The 18,454-nt window shown below is 31.8% G+C and overlaps 2 protein-coding genes and 1 long non-coding RNA gene across 9 annotated transcripts; 2 read left to right on the top strand and 1 right to left on the bottom strand.

The window, feature by feature from the left end:
• Positions 1–275: 275 nt before the first annotated feature.
• LOC111622401 lies at positions 276–1,181 on the top strand. The gene is made up of 2 exons (XM_023364777.1): positions 276–345; positions 622–1,181. Exons 1-2 carry the CDS (start codon positions 321–323, stop codon positions 1,065–1,067), a joined length of 471 nt encoding a protein of 156 aa, XP_023220545.1. The 5' UTR covers positions 276–320; the 3' UTR covers positions 1,068–1,181.
• Positions 1,182–1,183: 2 nt separating this feature from the next.
• LOC111622399 lies at positions 1,184–12,814 on the bottom strand. Of its 7 annotated transcripts, none has more exons than XM_023364775.1 (2): positions 12,679–12,792; positions 1,184–2,687 (listed from the first exon to the last, which is right to left on the bottom strand). In XM_023364775.1, the coding sequence occupies exon 2, from the start codon at positions 2,684–2,686 to the stop codon at positions 2,222–2,224; it is 465 nt and encodes a 154-aa protein (XP_023220543.1). In that variant the 5' UTR covers position 2,687; positions 12,679–12,792; the 3' UTR covers positions 1,184–2,221. The 7 variants fall into 7 exon arrangements, 5 of the variants coding, with proteins under 5 accessions (XP_023220543.1, XP_023220541.1, XP_023220540.1 ...); XM_023364773.1 differs by lacking the exon at positions 12,679–12,792 and adding an exon at positions 6,886–7,069; XM_023364772.1 differs by lacking the exon at positions 12,679–12,792 and adding an exon at positions 6,985–7,066.
• Positions 9,683–12,152, top strand: LOC111622402. Its single transcript, XR_002756266.1, has 3 exons — positions 9,683–9,952; positions 10,112–10,149; positions 10,905–12,152. It is a non-coding gene; the product is annotated as an uncharacterized LOC111622402 (long non-coding RNA).
• Positions 12,815–18,454: the final 5,640 nt, after the last annotated feature.

The following is an 18,454-nucleotide window of genomic DNA, read 5'->3' as shown; positions in this document are numbered from 1 at the left end:
TGAAAAAATCAAGAACACGAGCCCAATTAGCAATTAAATTTTTTTTCAGAGCTTAATTGTAATTAAGAATTTAAGACAATTAATTTAATTTAACGATTTTCGGTGCTATATTAAACTATTAACAAGTAAATGGTGACTGCCAAATGTATATTTTAATTTATAGTTTAGGTGTTATAAATCGGTTATGACTCCTTTATATAAGCATAGATTTTATTGTTACTATAGTAGTAGACCGCTATCGTTAGGTATTTCTGTTTACTCATTAATATCTACCATCTGTTACACTCGTGACGTACCACCTGTGCGATTTTAGTTATGGGATGTGCATCCCACAAATCAAAATCGGTGAGTTATTTTCCCTTTCTTATGCAGAATTATACTTTTAAATTACCAATACATCTTTCCTGATTATGTTACTATATTAACTTCCCTTTAATTATGGTGTTTACGCGTGTAAGTTAGTAACGTTACGTGTTGGCGTAGATTAGCATAAAGGTAGGCTGTAAAGTTCTCGCTACCAACTTTGGTTACGTTTACGTAAGATCGATCTGCGTAGTTGTAGATAGTTCTTATGTAGAACTGTATTATTTTGTGTTATAAGCTACTGTGTTTTAATTACAGATTATAAAATGTGCTCCCACACGTTTGTCAAAATTGGTTTAACATTCGTGTTAATGGGGGTGGTCATATTCTTGATGTCGTCCCTATGGTTATCGTTTATCGGGAAGATAACGGGATTAGTTCTATTCTGTTCTGGCATATTGTTTATGCTTTTTGGATGCGTAAATCACACTTTAAAAAGTAACGAGGAAGAAGAAAGCCATCAACTTCCACAACGTGCCACGTTTGATAACACAAATGGGATATCGATATGCAAACCGGCCTGGACTATAGAGCAAAATTCCCCTAATTTTACTACAAACGAAGCATCGACATCGTCCATAGTTTTGGCGCCAGAAAGTAACATGTTATATTCGTCCGTGTGGAGTAATACACCATCGACAGCTTACTTAAATCAGCCACCCCCTACGTACGAAGAGGCCACTAACCGAGCTTACATGCCGTGAAATTTGAGTTTTTATGGCTCTATATAAAAAAAAAAAAAACGTCTGTGTGTTTATACGTAGCATTAAATTAAAAGATTTTATTTTATGTATATAGTAGTGTTCCGAAAACGTAACAAAATAAAAGCTTTTTGAGTTGTTTAAACAATTTTTCACACTTTTTTTATATTTATTTATTTGTACATAATTTATTTATATAAAGACGTACACATATACAATAGCAAAACGTATATTCGAACATAAAATCCCTGAGGTGTCTGATCTAATTGGGTCAAACTTTTGAGCAATGACTCGGGTCATTGAAGTTTCACAATGGTCCTGGGGTAGTTGTATGTACAAACCTTTGCATAAAATACACCAGATTAATATTAAAAGAATTTTTGCATATAAAATTTGATCATTTTTATACTTTTTTAAAGAAAAAGGGTCAATACAAAGTAAGGAAATATCGGATGTATAAACAATATTTGATCTAATTCGTGATAACAAAGCAAATTTTAATTGCTTGACCTGATTGTTTTCATTCGAATAAAAGAAAAATTGAGTAATTCGATTTAAAGAATGATGACTATTTAGCACCAGAAACACGTTTTAGTTCCGTTTAATATACAGTCAAACCTGTGAACGACGGCCAACGAGGGGGACACATAAAAAGTAGCCCCTGCTCTGACGTGACCGTTGTTTACAAGTTATTATTATGATTGTTATTGTTATTCTAATAAAAGTGCATACAAAATCACGTAAAAAATGGCCGCTGTTTACAGGTGGACGTTATCGGAGGTTCGACTGTATATAAAAACTGCTAGGAACTTGATTAACAGGCAGATTGAATAGTTTCGTAAAGCATAAAAATAAACCGTACAAAAATTTACAAATTGTTAATTAATTAAACACACTTAAAACTATAATTCGTACATACAAAAAGGTAATTTTGCGTAATAAATATTCCTCGAAACAAACGTTTTACACGAATTAAAGCTAGAAAACGTACAGGACATTGAAAAAGTGTTCGTGACACACAACACGTTCCACTTCAAAACTTTATTGCACCATAAATTAAAGCAGGACGATATTTATCTTAAAATCAAACTATATCAATCCACCTTTATCCAGAATAAAAGAATATAAAATTAATTATATAAAAAATGGTTGACTAATCACGACGAAATTCCAACTGCTTCGTAGTAAGAAGGGGGAGGTTCATCTATAGAAAGTCTGTGTCCATCTTCTGACGTCGATGGCGATGATAAAGCCAGTTTAGATTGCTCGAAGGGCATTTCAATGTTACACTGATTCATACGTGATAAATCTTCGTTAGAGGGAGAATTTGATATATCAACGTTTGCGGGATTGTCGGAGGCAGCAGCTTCTTCGTCCTTCTCTTTACTTTTCTTTCTATCGCTGAATACACTGAATATACAGCCTATAAATATAACTAGAATGCCCAAGATGATAATGATGTATCCCAAAGCTGCCATAGTATTTTCAATATCGCCCATACGGGGCGAAAATATAGCTATTAAAGTCCCAATCAATATCAGAAATAATCCCAGAAACTCGATGATACTGAATGATATTTTGGAACTTTTCTCGTTCTCCTTCACATTTTTTTCGTTCTCCATTCTGTAAAATAAAGAAAAATATATGTAGAAATGCGGCAAATTCTTCTACGATAATAAAATAAGTGTTAAATTGTATACATAATGCTTTAAATCCGTAAATAATCTGATACTTTGTAATGTAATCTTCCTATAGGAAGTATATCATTAGAATGTAACCCAAATATTGCATCATGTGAATGAAATATATTTCAAAAGTGGAAACGTTCTGATTAAATCATAGTTGACCAGCTTCTTAAGTGACACAAAGAGGACAAAAATAAAAATCGCTCAGGAAATATTACAGTAAACATAAAAAATATCTAGCATAACAGATTACTCATCACTCGAAATCAAGAAAAAAGTATTCTCATTAAATGTATGACAATAATAGCAAATTCTTTAAATAGATTTCATAATATTTTTAATATAAAAAAAACCTAATAAAAGTTAGCACCATTCGAAGTAATTATGAGGTTATCCACTTCATCAACATCCGTCCAAAAAAGGTAAAAATGTGGAGAAAATAATCTGGATAGCGATTTTGTAATGGCTTTCTTCTAACCAAGGTCGTGTTTATTCCTTTTTTTATTTTCTTGTAATCTAATTCTTTCGTTCTTGACCCGAACCGCGATATAAATTTTTCAAAAATGTATTCATCTCGGGTTTCTAAAGCACTGATGTACAAATACAAAAGCTTTATAGAAAAGGAAATTGTGTCTGTCTGTTAGAGAATTCCTTTTTCGAACACGAGATAGTTCCTGCCTTTGTTAAGGAACAATAACTCGTAAGCAACCATAAATTTCTTCTCTAGGACTCATCTATTATAGAAGACAGAAGGATCTTAGAGAAAAAAATAGTGACTATTTAATTATGGAGTTTACAGAAAACAGCTTAAGGAGATTCACGGAGAAGAACAGCTAAATTATTTCCATTTATAGAGGAACTAGTTTAACAATTCTCTTTATTTAAATATGTAAGAGCTACTATAATACGCTTCTTGTCTAGCCTTGGTATATACTTTTGAGCGCTATGTTGGCCTCTTTATTCTTAGACTTATTACCCCGTCACTGGACACAAGATCAACCTTAGAAACTCGGGATGATCTTGTGTCTAGTGACGGTGTAATAACTCTATGAATAAAGAGGCCAACAAAGTGCTCAAAAGTATATGTAAGAGCTATAAAGAAATGTTTTATGATTGTAGTCAAGCGTAGAGAATAAAACTCTATACTTACTTGTTAGTTTAAGAACACACTTTAGTAAAACATAGAAAATTTGCCCGCTTAAAGACCGTATATTTACTCGAATAAACACGAATCAAGAAGAAAACTCGCCGTTTCCTTCAGCATCACAGTAACGTACAGGAAGTAATAGAGAAGAAATTAGCGTTAAAACGTAGAAGTTTTTGTTGGAGAATCTCTACATTTTCTGTCTTTGGCTTCCCGAAACTCGTTTCTTTCAGGAAGCCATTATAAGACAGTCACCGAGAACAAGATCCTGCTTCATTCGAGCACTTGAAATGAATCCATTTGCTGTTTTTATACGTAAAACTCGAACAGTAACACGAATTGATTACTGTAACATAATTCCTCGCAATACAATAATCGAAAACTGAGTATAATTTGTTAAATTACTATAGATTCTACAATAACATCAATCGGTATGGAACGACGACCTAGGTCACGGTCATCTTCTTAAACCTTGTACCCTCTTTCATTATATAGGTAAGAGAACAATAATTCTATTCTTCTGAAAATTTTAATGCAAATCGCAGGAAGAAAACGCCGTACAACTTGAAACATCCATCATTTCTGGCCAGCCAAATGAAAAAAAAATGGCTACTCCACACGCAAACGTCTTCTATTTTGGTAAATCTATTGTTATAAAAAGCGCTTAAACAAATCAAAAATATATAAATTATAATAATTCCCTCCTTTATATAACATATATAGACGTGTTTGTCTATATAAATGCCCGTAATAATAGCCGTCTGTACGGTATGTACACTCGTCATTACAATGAGTCAACACGTTTGCATTCTTGAATAACTGATTTAAATAACGAAAAATATAGCTTTAGGCCATATTATTTGTAAACATTTTTTTAAAATTTTAGCAGTCTCATCGTATCCCTTATGAAATTATTTATTGTTTGTCTGTATTACTAGCACAAAAAAACAGTTATGTAAGTGTATTGTTTTCGTACGAGTAATAAATAAACAAAAGTATTATATAAGAATTTTCATAAAGACAACATTTCACGCCATTTTTCATAAAAACACTGCACTTATACGCACGAACAATTCATATAACTAAGGTCCTCACGAAGGATGGAAGATATATATTCTATCGTTACTGTATAATACGCTAATTTACAGTTTTTTTATGGTGAGATTCGTAGCTATTGTTTTATAGAATGGACCGTATTTTTCGATAAAACAATAGCTTTGGTATGTGTAACGTTCTACATAACTTCAAAGGAAAAGTTATAATAGACTATTTCGGGCGGTTTGATATTGTAAAATTGAATTATGTCTTGTCGAGACTGTAAGCAACGCTGCAAGTATGTATATAAAATACTATATTGATTTTCATAAAAATGCATGAAAATTGTTTCATCCCTTTAGTAAAAAAGCTTAATTACTCTTATTACAATTATCAGCTGCAGATACCGCCTTAAAACGTAAATATATTCTATCAGTACAAAGTACACGTACTGTACCTGTGATTCTTTCGTATACACTGTACATATGTTTGATTTACGATTCGTCTATCCTGTTAGATATACATGTCACTTAAACAATAAGGCCGAAATAAATTATAAGACATTCGAAAGCAATTTCAAAAACATACGAAACAAAGTAAATACGTGACGACATACGAGCGTACACAAATATAGAAATTGTCTCAACCGTACTTAAATATTGTTACGTCATTATTATATTATTTTCGTGTAAAATATTAACAAAATGCGCGCGGATCTTTACTTCTTTATTACTTAAACACCTTTATTGGACTACAATTTTCAAATTGCAGACCTACTATCGTCCGTCTGTACGTTCGTCCGTCCTTAATTTCGAGAACGGAGTTGGATAGATAAAAAAAATCGAGACCAGATATGAAAGTGGTTGGAGGCTCCGATTAGCTACGTACGAACTTCCGGTTTAAATCGGAAGTGGCGTGAATTTTAAAATAGAAATATGATTCGAAATTGCAGCCTTGCATTGTGACGCCACAATAAGTAATTACTCGTTTATTACAATTAAATAAAAATAAAAAAATTATTACTTAATTTCATAAGAGTAATGTCGGTTTAATGCGGTTTTATATCACAAAAGTTGTAATTTTTACTATTTTTTTTAGTATTTAGATTACAGTTTATCACATTTGCAATAAGAAACTCAATACTTTTACTGTTTGTATAAAAGAAAAGCTTGCGACAGACACATTTGTGAAAGGTACAGTACTTTGAATGCGAGTCTCTTGTTGAGACTGCCAGCGAGTAAGAAACTTATATTTTATCACCGTGGCTTACGCTAACAATGTATAAGTTTAGTAACATTTTAAACGCATACTGGTCCAAAAGTCAATTAACCGTATCTCGCGTGTTTCTGGGGAAGTTGTAAACACAAATCGTAAGCAGGATTTAGAACACATGTGGAGATAAATCGTAAACAGACAACAAAGTGCCGAATAATCGACTTCACAAAAGTATGTACGTAAACGATAAAAAAATATATTACAGTGGTTAACTGACTTTTTGACCTCCCTGAGCCACAACAAGAAATTTCTAACTTCAACGTAAGCAAAAATAATATTCGTCCATCGAAACTACACATAAAAATAAACTAAACACAGAAGCCGCGAGACTATAGAAATTTATGTGAGAAAATATTGAAATTTATGTTTTAAAAAGTACTAATCAATTGTACTTACAGCAAATTTATCACCCAATGTAGTCGCTGTTAGATACTTGGGAAGCAAATAAGAATTCATCGCAAACTATGACCTATTTTTGTTTTAATTAGGTCTTTAAAATATTAAAGAACGTATAATTAAATACAATTAGAAAAAAAACGAATTAGAAAATGACAGCTGAAACTGACGGTAACTCGTTAACGAACGTTCTATAACGCTTGTGTTAATAACAGATAAATTCTAGAGAAATTCTAGATAAAGTAGAAAAAATCTTATTTGTTATACGTAACAATAGATAAATTACCTTTAATTGTTAAAGCATATCCATGATATTTTGTCAACAAACACGAACACAATGATCTTTCGACGAAACAAAAATAAACGTTTTTCATCCTTCACTCACCTCACAACCATGTGACCGTTTTGTCACGTGATACTTAAAGATCTGGCGCAAGGATATCCACTTATGACGTCACCAGACTATCCTGAGGATAAATTATTATTATAATATATATATATATATATGTATGTATTTTTATCTATAGATGTCAAGTTACTATAATTAAGATCGTTTTATAGCTTATGATTTACAAGACTAAAAAAATAAGGATTTAAATTTTATTGTTTGCAGATAATAAAAGATATAACGTTTTATTTTTTAACTTAATTAACCTTACACGTGAAAACGACAGAAAAGTAACCGTGTTGAGTAATTTTCAATGGCTCATATTTAAAAAAAACGGTGTTTTATAATATGCTAATTAGGAAAAAGTATTTTTTTTCCTTTAATTTTTTAGCAATTTATATGATTGTTAGCAGTAGAATACTTCCAAAGAGTAATTTTTATCATTATTTTAGCATTTATAATGAAAAAAAAACATAAGCCAAGTTACGTACAATTCTATAATAGTTGGGTATTAAAAATAATTTAAATAAATTTTAAAATTTATAAATTATTCGCTTTCATCACTTCCAGCCAATCCAGAAAGAGAAAATGAAAATTTAAAAATCTCGACAACCAATAAAATTCCACCGCTTTTTTTTAAAAGTAATCAATTAATTTAACGGTTATTAAATTTAAAAGCGAACAAAGGCCTTAACCGCTATTTAACAATTGAACGAAGAATTAAATTATAATTTATCTATCCAATCCAAAAACATGTTAAGTATCAATTAAACTACGTCATTATTAAGTATAATAAATTAACGAGACAGTTATGGCCCTAAAATTTTTGTTCATTAATCCCTAAAGATTTGTACGAACAATTTTCGTCCATTCACTAGTCTCAACGAGTAACACGTGAATTATGCACCCCTTTATCCACCTCCATTATCAAGAATTTACCCTTGAAGATCCTCTCATTTTGTCCTTTACATCCTGAAAGGAAAGTTCTTTGAAGGTAAGTTATATAACTGCTTCAAATGAATATAATTATTTTGTTAAAATTATAATAATAATAATTAATTAATTAATTAAAATATATAAAGTTTGATCTTCTAATTAAATTATTTAATTATAATTAGCAACGTTTCCTGCTAATAACATTAGCTATTCTTAGATGCAGCATAGAAGATAATCGATTAATAATAGTAAGAGGTACGTATTGAATGGTAATTCATATGAAACAAATAAAAATTTTATAATCTTCTAAATGAATAAAGATAAAATTTAGGGAAGAAAAGGAAATTTTAGAAGACAAAAAACGTGTTTTATAGAGGATAAGCGGGTATAGTATCTGGTAGATTTATACGGGATTTTTACAGAATTATACATTGTATGCAGGAAATTGTATTAATTTCTCAATTAAGTAATCTGTTTGAGACAGTTTTGGTGCCCAGGGGTGCGAGGTATGAGATGAGGGTACCGTTGAATAAGGGGTGCCCTCATACCTGGCTCCCTTCATTCAATGTTAATTACAAAACAACTCGAAGGACTCATTTTGGAGTCCCAAGGTCAGCGTTCGGTGCACGTGCCCACCCNTTACAGCAAATTTATCACCCAATGTAGTCGCTGTTAGATACTTGGGAAGCAAATAAGAATTCATCGCAAACTATGACCTATTTTTGTTTTAATTAGGTCTTTAAAATATTAAAGAACGTATAATTAAATACAATTAGAAAAAAAACGAATTAGAAAATGACAGCTGAAACTGACGGTAACTCGTTAACGAACGTTCTATAACGCTTGTGTTAATAACAGATAAATTCTAGAGAAATTCTAGATAAAGTAGAAAAAATCTTATTTGTTATACGTAACAATAGATAAATTACCTTTAATTGTTAAAGCATATCCATGATATTTTGTCAACAAACACGAACACAATGATCTTTCGACGAAACAAAAATAAACGTTTTTCATCCTTCACTCACCTCACAACCATGTGACCGTTTTGTCACGTGATACTTAAAGATCTGGCGCAAGGATATCCACTTATGACGTCACCAGACTATCCTGAGGATAAATTATTATTATAATATATATATATATATATATATGTATGTATTTTTATCTATAGATGTCAAGTTACTATAATTAAGATCGTTTTATAGCTTATGATTTACAAGACTAAAAAAATAAGGATTTAAATTTTATTGTTTGCAGATAATAAAAGATATAACGTTTTATTTTTTAACTTAATTAACCTTACACGTGAAAACGACAGAAAAGTAACCGTGTTGAGTAATTTTCAATGGCTCATATTTAAAAAAAACGGTGTTTTATAATATGCTAATTAGGAAAAAGTATTTTTTTTCCTTTAATTTTTTAGCAATTTATATGATTGTTAGCAGTAGAATACTTCCAAAGAGTAATTTTTATCATTATTTTAGCATTTATAATGAAAAAAAAACATAAGCCAAGTTACGTACAATTCTATAATAGTTGGGTATTAAAAATAATTTAAATAAATTTTAAAATTTATAAATTATTCGCTTTCATCACTTCCAGCCAATCCAGAAAGAGAAAATGAAAATTTAAAAATCTCGACAACCAATAAAATTCCACCGCTTTTTTTTAAAAGTAATCAATTAATTTAACGGTTATTAAATTTAAAAGCGAACAAAGGCCTTAACCGCTATTTAACAATTGAACGAAGAATTAAATTATAATTTATCTATCCAATCCAAAAACATGTTAAGTATCAATTAAACTACGTCATTATTAAGTATAATAAATTAACGAGACAGTTATGGCCCTAAAATTTTTGTTCATTAATCCCTAAAGATTTGTACGAACAATTTTCGTCCATTCACTAGTCTCAACGAGTAACACGTGAATTATGCACCCCTTTATCCACCTCCATTATCAAGAATTTACCCTTGAAGATCCTCTCATTTTGTCCTTTACATCCTGAAAGGAAAGTTCTTTGAAGGTAAGTTATATAACTGCTTCAAATGAATATAATTATTTTGTTAAAATTATAATAATAATAATTAATTAATTAATTAAAATATATAAAGTTTGATCTTCTAATTAAATTATTTAATTATAATTAGCAACGTTTCCTGCTAATAACATTAGCTATTCTTAGATGCAGCATAGAAGATAATCGATTAATAATAGTAAGAGGTACGTATTGAATGGTAATTCATATGAAACAAATAAAAATTTTATAATCTTCTAAATGAATAAAGATAAAATTTAGGGAAGAAAAGGAAATTTTAGAAGACAAAAAACGTGTTTTATAGAGGATAAGCGGGTATAGTATCTGGTAGATTTATACGGGATTTTTACAGAATTATACATTGTATGCAGGAAATTGTATTAATTTCTCAATTAAGTAATCTGTTTGAGACAGTTTTGGTGCCCAGGGGTGCGAGGTATGAGATGAGGGTACCGTTGAATAAGGGGTGCCCTCATACCTGGCTCCCTTCATTCAATGTTAATTACAAAACAATTCGAAGGACTCATTTTGGAGTCCCAAGGTCAGCGTCCGGTGCACGTGCCCACCCTCGCCTCTCTTAGTTAAGCCTCTGATTTGAGAAGTTACAATAGGATTTACCAAAATCCTTTGTTGTAACAATGACGTAAGTCACTAAAAGTTGCGAGCCTCTATCTTTAATGAAATTTAACTGCATGCCACGAGCATATTTATTAAATTTAATTAATTTTTTCAGTAAATAATCCACACCTCACTAACATTTTTAGTATTTGATTACAAAGGATAACCTAGAACATCCCTCACATTGATCGTTATTAATTTAACACAATATTATTCGAAGGGCATTTTTCTAATAAATTTACGAAATTCAATACTCTATTGTCAAATTTTTCATATAATTTAATTCTTATAACTGATTCTAATATCTGAAACACTGTTTCAGGGCTTCACAACAGATATGAACGAATACACTACTTCGATACCGAAAACAGGACAGACAATTCTGTCATCGATGTGGAAATCCTTTGTCGTCCTTGGTTTAGGATTAATCCTAGTCCTGCTGGCTATATTAATAGCGGCCATAACACACAAGTGGGAGAAAAACAGAGTTCTAGCCGTCTACGTTATTGGAAGTGTTGGATTGTATATCGTGATATCAGTTGTTGTATACCTGCTAATAAAACTCTGCCAGAGAAGAGAGACTGATAACTCTGTTGTTATTACTCACCGTGGTACAAATAATACCTTCGAAATGACATCACTACCGGTGTCCACCCCGCTTTATGCATCCGGAATTCCTCCAAGACTTCTTAATATACCACCTCCGCCTTATTCTCCAGAAAATTATAATTTTAGTCCCAGGTATTTTACTACCGATGATTTACCGCCGAGGTACTGATAAAATGTGGAAAAACAGAGGAATAATGTAAAATATTGTATATATCAGAACTATAGTTATACGGACTTTGGGCTTATTGTAAATTACGGAATAATTTATCGCTTTTATTAAAATAAATATTGTATAATATGCCTTTACATGCATAATTATGGCGGCTGAACCACTGTATCATAAAACTCTATACTGTAAGTGATGACTATGTAATAAATTGTTAACTTTACCCATTGCTTAATTGTTATTTTAATGAATATATCATCTAAGCTAATGATAAGGGGTGATAATATGCTAATGAAAATTTACAGCTCGTAATGATTTCAAAATTAGGTGCAACATCATGTTTAATTATACAGGTAAAATATAATTACACAGGCTTATAATTAAGTAAATTTTGTTTACCCTAATACACCCATTTAATGCATAAAATGGATGCATTTAAACACAGCGCAACAGATAATTTTAGTATTTTATTTTATTTTTTTAATGCAGGTTTATCCAGTAGATCTACTAATCTACTTTGATATAAGCAATAAATCAAAATTTTCGACATTCTACCGGGATTTTTTATACTGTTTTATAAAGTTTTCATTACGAAATTGTAAAATTTCATCAGAAATTTGAATCCTGCCTGATATATTAGCTAATACAAATGGGTGTTTGGTAAGTTATGAAATTTGCTGCCGTCAGAAACTGTTAAGCACACCAATCCAACAGTAAAATACACAACGGCAGTGAACTCTGTAAAGAACACAAGCAACTTCCACGCGTATTATTAGTAATAAGTATCAGCTTTATGTAAAGAACACATCAAACACTAAAGAGGAACTATCAAATCAAACCCTCACCTTATGAAGTTCTTTGGTATGCCCACTCGTGTAAGGTCACATATAGTCCTTATGTGTTATGTGATCCTGGTAAGTTCGTCATTATGATGACTGTATTGTGTAAACAATTTCTGTGCTACATTGCATCCAATAAAACAGTTTTACCGAACTAAATTAATTGTATTTTACAGCTATCGAGTTGCATTTCTAATTTTTTAAATATCGTTTTCACCGGGCTCGAGTTACATTTCCATTAAAATACATTATAAAAGCATTAATTAAACAGTATAAATATTCATTTTACAAGTAAGAAAATTAATTTATGCATCTCTTTTATCATATTATTTTATAATTTAAACACTAGAACCGGGCGAAATAAGTTTAATTAAGAAATAATAACCGCTACCAATTTCTTTAACTCTCAATTAAGATTGCAAACTTTATTCTGTAATGACAATTAAGAAAGAAAATATTTAAGTGTAAAAATAAATACTTACCAGTTTAATTATTGTGAATTTTATTTTAAAACGCTTCTCTTCGAGCAAAAGCCGTAAAATATTTTTAATAAGTTTGACGTTGTCAAAGTGTATCACTGGCTGCCAAGTATTCGTGTGTGAAACTGATACCTTATAGTGCCCTCTGATGGCCAAATAGGAAACTATGCGATGTCCTATTATCCTAAACGAAGTCCATCAAAAATGAACTATATCAATCATTAATGTGTTAAAGATACCGTAACTTTGTTATATTGAACTGACCTTCGTTCCATATGAATAAGTACTATCAAATTTCATTTCCAGAATAACTTTCGGGTCATTGACCCTTTCAAACCGGTGGTAGCGAGCGAGGTTAAAGGTCAAAAAAAGAATACAATATAGTATTGGATACACTAGATGTATCAGGTAAGATGAATCTTACATCTTTCTCGCCCATTTCTAAACGTAGGTAAATGATCACAAAGATTAAAGCTGGCAGTGATGATTTACATAAAGTTTATCACGTGTGTAATAAATATTTCAAAGGTAAACAATGTAGAATTAACGGAACTGTTTATCTACCCTTGTTCCTTATAAAATGTTTAATTATCGTGTAAAGGTATAGAAAGTAGCGAGGTTTCTAAGTAATTTCAACGTGTAGCCTAGTGTTTTCTACGGTGACGAATATATGGCGAAGTTTAAAAATCCGGCCAAATTTATAGGAAAAATGAAAGTAAGTATTGTTTGTAATCCCTATTTTTTTAAAAATCTTGCTGCCAAATTATTTACTGGTGCGTCACTGTTTAGCGTAACTTTCACGTTAATGTAGTTGTAACGCTGTTGAGAAATTAAGAAAAATTCGTGCTTAAATTGATTTTTAATTATATTCAACTCGTGTTTATAATATCAAGTCGATAAAATAAACATTAAACTTTATCGTGATCAGTAAAATAGTAATGTAACGTTTATTTATTTATAAAATATTACGGTGTGAAAGCACCTGTAGTAGTGTATCTACACGATTGCCCCATAGTGACCTAAACTAGGAAATGTTTTAAGTTACGACTCGCGCACTCGTAAACCCCAAACCAGCACAAAACTTCCGTTATGTGGAATTATCACTTAACAAACACTTAAAAATGTGTAAAATTAGTTTTTCTCGGATTTAAACATCTTTTTATTATCTAAATCATCGAAATTATCGCAAAATTTCTTATCGGATTTAACGTGCTTGAGATTAAATGTAATTCCTGGTGTGATAAATATACGAGGAAAAGTTCAAAATTTTGTGATAAAGATTGAAAAGGTATAAAAAAAAATATATATATACTGTATATTATATCCGGTCTAGTCCAAGGCGGAAGACTTTCATAAAGTGGTGAGTCACAGAGGTGAAAGCTCAAGGCCAAACCAACTTGTTTTTTACTAACGGACGGTTACTTTTTTCCTGTTTTTTTTCGAATTCACTGTCAATTGGAATTTTTTTTTACACAATTAATGCGTAAATAAACTATATTTTCTCTTCCTAATTCAATTGTTTTAATCTTTTAGTAATACGACGGTCTTGATTCATCCTATTTTAATTACTTGTCTATTAACTGACTGAGAATTCCCTTAAACACTGAGTTACTATAGATTTTATCTAATAGTTCGAATTGTGTTTTAATTACTTAATTTTGTTTTTAAATAAGCTAGCATCGTTGCTGCTCGACTTTGTTTTCGTCACTAATAATTGCTACCATTACTTTTCTGATTCTACAGATCGGTACGGGAGCTATTAAAAAGGTGAGGGCCGTATCTCCCGAATCAACGGTACGATTTTTCTGAAAATTTCTAGAAATATTTCTTTCTAACACACAATCCTCTATGCAAAATTTTAGAAATTTTCGACAGAAAGCACAGGAGTTATTAAGTTTCAAACTGAGTGAATAAACTCGTGCCCCCATATACATATCCACGTATACAGAAAGAAACCCAACTTTTATGCATTTCTCGACATTTCAAGTTCTCCCTAGACCAAAAATGTAAAAATTTTGGCCGATTGTCGTACTTTCCCTCTGTACAACAGCCGGAAAAGTAAAATGGAGTATTTGAATCGTTTCTTTCACCTTCAGCTTCACTTTGGTGCAAAGATTTGAATCAGAGGCGCTTTATCCTATGGGGAAATTGCCTTGGATCTCCACCAAAAGGAGCCCAAACCAATTTTTTTTTATAAGAAAACGTTCCCCCAAAACATTCCCCCGAATTAAAATGTCTGAAGTAAATACTGTGCACGAGGTTCACCATTCAAATATTCCTGTGCCATACAAAGCTTTACGCGCCAATGATTTGAATAAAGCTGGAAATAAAATAAAAAATCTGAACAAAAAACATTCCTATATTTACGAGTGTTTGAATTACAAATATATTAATTACACTTTAAATTCATTTTAAAAAATAATAAAATTTTATAAGTAATATTGACTTATAAAGTCGGAATTTAATACTTTATGATGTTTAAGTTTTTTTTTTTTTTTTTATTACCAGTTTAAAAATCCGGTTTGACAAATAAATATATTGTTGCGTAATATAATGCAGGCTGATGCAGTAAATATATTTGACATTCTTTATATTTCTCATTTTTTTTAAATGAGAGGTTTAACAACAGAAAAAGGTAAGATTCTGAACAGTGTCCTTTACCTCTAGTGTTTAATTTGCGTTTAAAACTTTGCGTGTAATTCTGCATCATCAATAGGTTTGCTAGATAAAATTCGCGTTATAGGAGTCTTTTAGGAATGCACTAATAAATTATATTTTAAAATAGTCTTTAGAATATATAATTCTACGGTTCGAAAATCTTGCTATTATAGGAATAATTTTCAATATATTCCTTGTTTGTTTATTATTTTTATATACGATTCATCTACCGGGAGGCTTTCTAAGGAAAACTGGGTGTTACAAACGTAACGAAAACTAGGAAAATTCCACGTAGCCAGTCTGTTGGCGAGGTGTGAACCCGTGACAAACTACTACCGGTGTTAGTTGTTGGCCGTGGGTTCGCACTTCGCACTGGTGGGCTAAAATATTCCTTGTAGTATTGTCTCACAGGGTCGTCGACTGCTCGTGTGGGGGCCCTTTTATTTTCTATGAATCAACGACATTTAAAACTGCGTGTGGAGTTATCTATTAGGATATTTTATTAAAAAGACTTTTATGTAACTAATTACTATAAAATGGCAAAAAAAAACTTAATTTTGAGGAGGAGTGAGTTTTATTAAAAATTTGTTAAGTGCTAATAACGAGTAAAGTCTTCATTAAGTTCAAAATTTGCAAGATTTATTTACATAAACTGTGCATATATTTAAGAAATAGATAAAAATTAAATTAATTTTTGATTTGTTTCGGTTATTTTTAATATTGCTTCGTCAGTCTTATTAAAAGGAAAATTTTACAAAGTCACTTTGAAATGAAAAATTTAATAAGTAAAGTTTATTTTCACAATATAAACATGAGGTGCAAAAATTAAAATTATCAGAACAGAAATGCTTCGCCCCCTACAACTCTGGGTGTTCCGGGATCGAATCCGGGCGAGCAACTCCCCGAAAACTTTTTACCTCCCGAATACGTCGGGCCCCGTTCCTCATCATCCTATTGTGGGCCCCACGGGTATTCTATTCTAATAAAAGACAAGAGGGGCTATCTGCAATTTAGTGCAAACTTTACCCCTTTATCACCCAATGTAGTCGCTGTTAGATACTTGGGAAGCAAATAAGAATTCATCGCAAACTATGACCTATTTTTGTTTTAATTAGGTCTTTAAAATNGTGCAAAAATTAAAATTATCAGAACAGAAATGCTTCGCCCCCTACAACTCTGGGTGTTCCGGGATCGAATCCGGGCGAGCAACTCCCCGAAAACTTTTTACCTCCCGAATACGTCGGGCCCCGTTCCTCATCATCCTATTGTGGGCCCCACGGGTATTGAAAAATGGTCCCTCTTAGTGGCCACAACGCAGAAAGAGTTTTAAAAATGTTTGTTTGCTTTGTTAACTTGGGCGATCTGCCTGGGGGAATGCTTTCCGGTAGGTCTTTTTAAGGGTAATTAGCCCCTATTTAGACGTTAAAGACGTGGAGAAAACCTGGAAAACTCCACGTCCTGACCCACGACGGAACTCTCGGTGTTCGGGGAACGAAACCGCTTGTCCACTGGTGGGTCGTTTTAAAAATGAAAATTGCAAAAATATTGGTGAGGTACGGACATAAGACGAGGGAAATCTATCATAGAGGATGCCTCCCTAGGGAGGCATCCTCTATGATAGATTTCCCTCCCTAGGGAGGAACTACGGAGAACTGATTCCCTATTCAAGCGTTACAAACATGATGACAATCCGAAAATTTGCACGTGACCAACCCGTAGATCAGGGACGAACCCACGACTAGTGTTCGGTAGATTTATTTACTCGATCACTGGTGGAAAAATTGGAAAAAGTCAACCTTACATCAAATGCAAGCATTAAAGAGTTCTTAGAAGTTTTAACAGTGGAAAGTTACAGAAAATAAATCTAGGAATGTAATTAGTCAGGAATTACCCTACTAATAGGGATATTCCCTAAAATTTTGAAACAATTCTTTAGAATTATTTTTGAGTCGTTGGCAATAAGTTATCGTCTTTCCTTTATAATTAAGTTATTTTTATATCGTTAAGATCAATTGACAATAGATAATGGAATCAGATAAAAATTATTTTAATGCTTTCGTGAGATAAAAAATAAAATAATTTTTCATATTTTCTAGAAATGTAAACATGAATCAAGCCACGGATACTAAAGTGTGTTGGAACGGTTTCGAAAAGAAGTGGTGCATTAAAAGATGTTTACTGATAACTGTCGGGATTTTAGCAACTAGTTTGGGATTCTATTTTTATATGATAAACTTCCAAGGTCCCGATAGCGACTTAGCTCAGAGATCATTGTTCTTTTTTATATTTATATGCGGAGTATCGTTATTGGGTGTGGAATCATCACACTGTGCCATTACCATATATCAAAAAATCAGACACAAAGAAGACTCGTGTTCGACTCTTCCTGTAGTCATTCCTCTGCAGCAAACACCTTGGATGCAACCTTCCACTCTGTCATCCATCGTTCCTACTGGTTTCTCCAATCGAGAATGTATGTCAGAATTGACTCTATCACCTCCCACTTACGTTGCTCAACCCGACAGATCGTCGACACCACCTCCCAGTTACGAATCCGTTGTTGCTGCTTCTAGAATTGTAAATAATGTACAAGATGTGAGGACGGACCGGAATTTCGATGGCTGAGTGCGTTATATTTATCGACAACGGAAGGGAATTCGTGTTTAATTTACGTGAAATATATTAAAATACGCCTTACTTTTAAGAAGACACAAATAAAAAGTAATAATTAATTAGAGTTATGTATTTGTGCAGAGCATAAATAACCAAGCACAATTGTCACAATATGGATTTGTTTATTTTATGTGTAGTTTACGTATTAATCGAAAGTAAAATCTGTATTAGGACAGTTGATAGAGACACGCGTTTTATGGTTTATACATTACTTAATCTGTAAATGCGTTATTGCCAGGGGTTGAACGTACGAGTAGTGGAACTTGCATAGACATATACTGAAGTTGAACACATATCATCATCTGATTTTGTGGTGGTATTGTATGTAATTGAATGAAGTATGTGTTCAGTTGAAACCATTGGCTTTATCTTAATTATAATAATTAAATATTCAATCAAGTGTAAAAGTTTTCACAAATGAATGAAAACAATATCTAAAAATCCAGTT

This window comes from Centruroides sculpturatus, unplaced genomic scaffold (genome assembly GCF_000671375.1).
Source record: "Centruroides sculpturatus isolate CEXI.00-Female unplaced genomic scaffold, Cexi_2.0 scaffold7, whole genome shotgun sequence".
NCBI classification, from domain to species: domain Eukaryota; kingdom Metazoa; phylum Arthropoda; class Arachnida; order Scorpiones; family Buthidae; genus Centruroides; species Centruroides sculpturatus.
This window is presented reverse-complemented; position numbering and strand designations above follow the sequence as displayed.

Excerpts from the sequence above, each read along its gene's own strand:
- LOC111622401 (XM_023364777.1), top strand. The coding sequence starts at position 321 with ATGTGCATCCCACAAATCAAAATCG. Across the intron at positions 346-621 it reads CATCCCACAAATCAAAATCG|ATTATAAAATGTGCTCCCAC; the intron begins GTGAGTTATTTT and ends TTTTAATTACAG.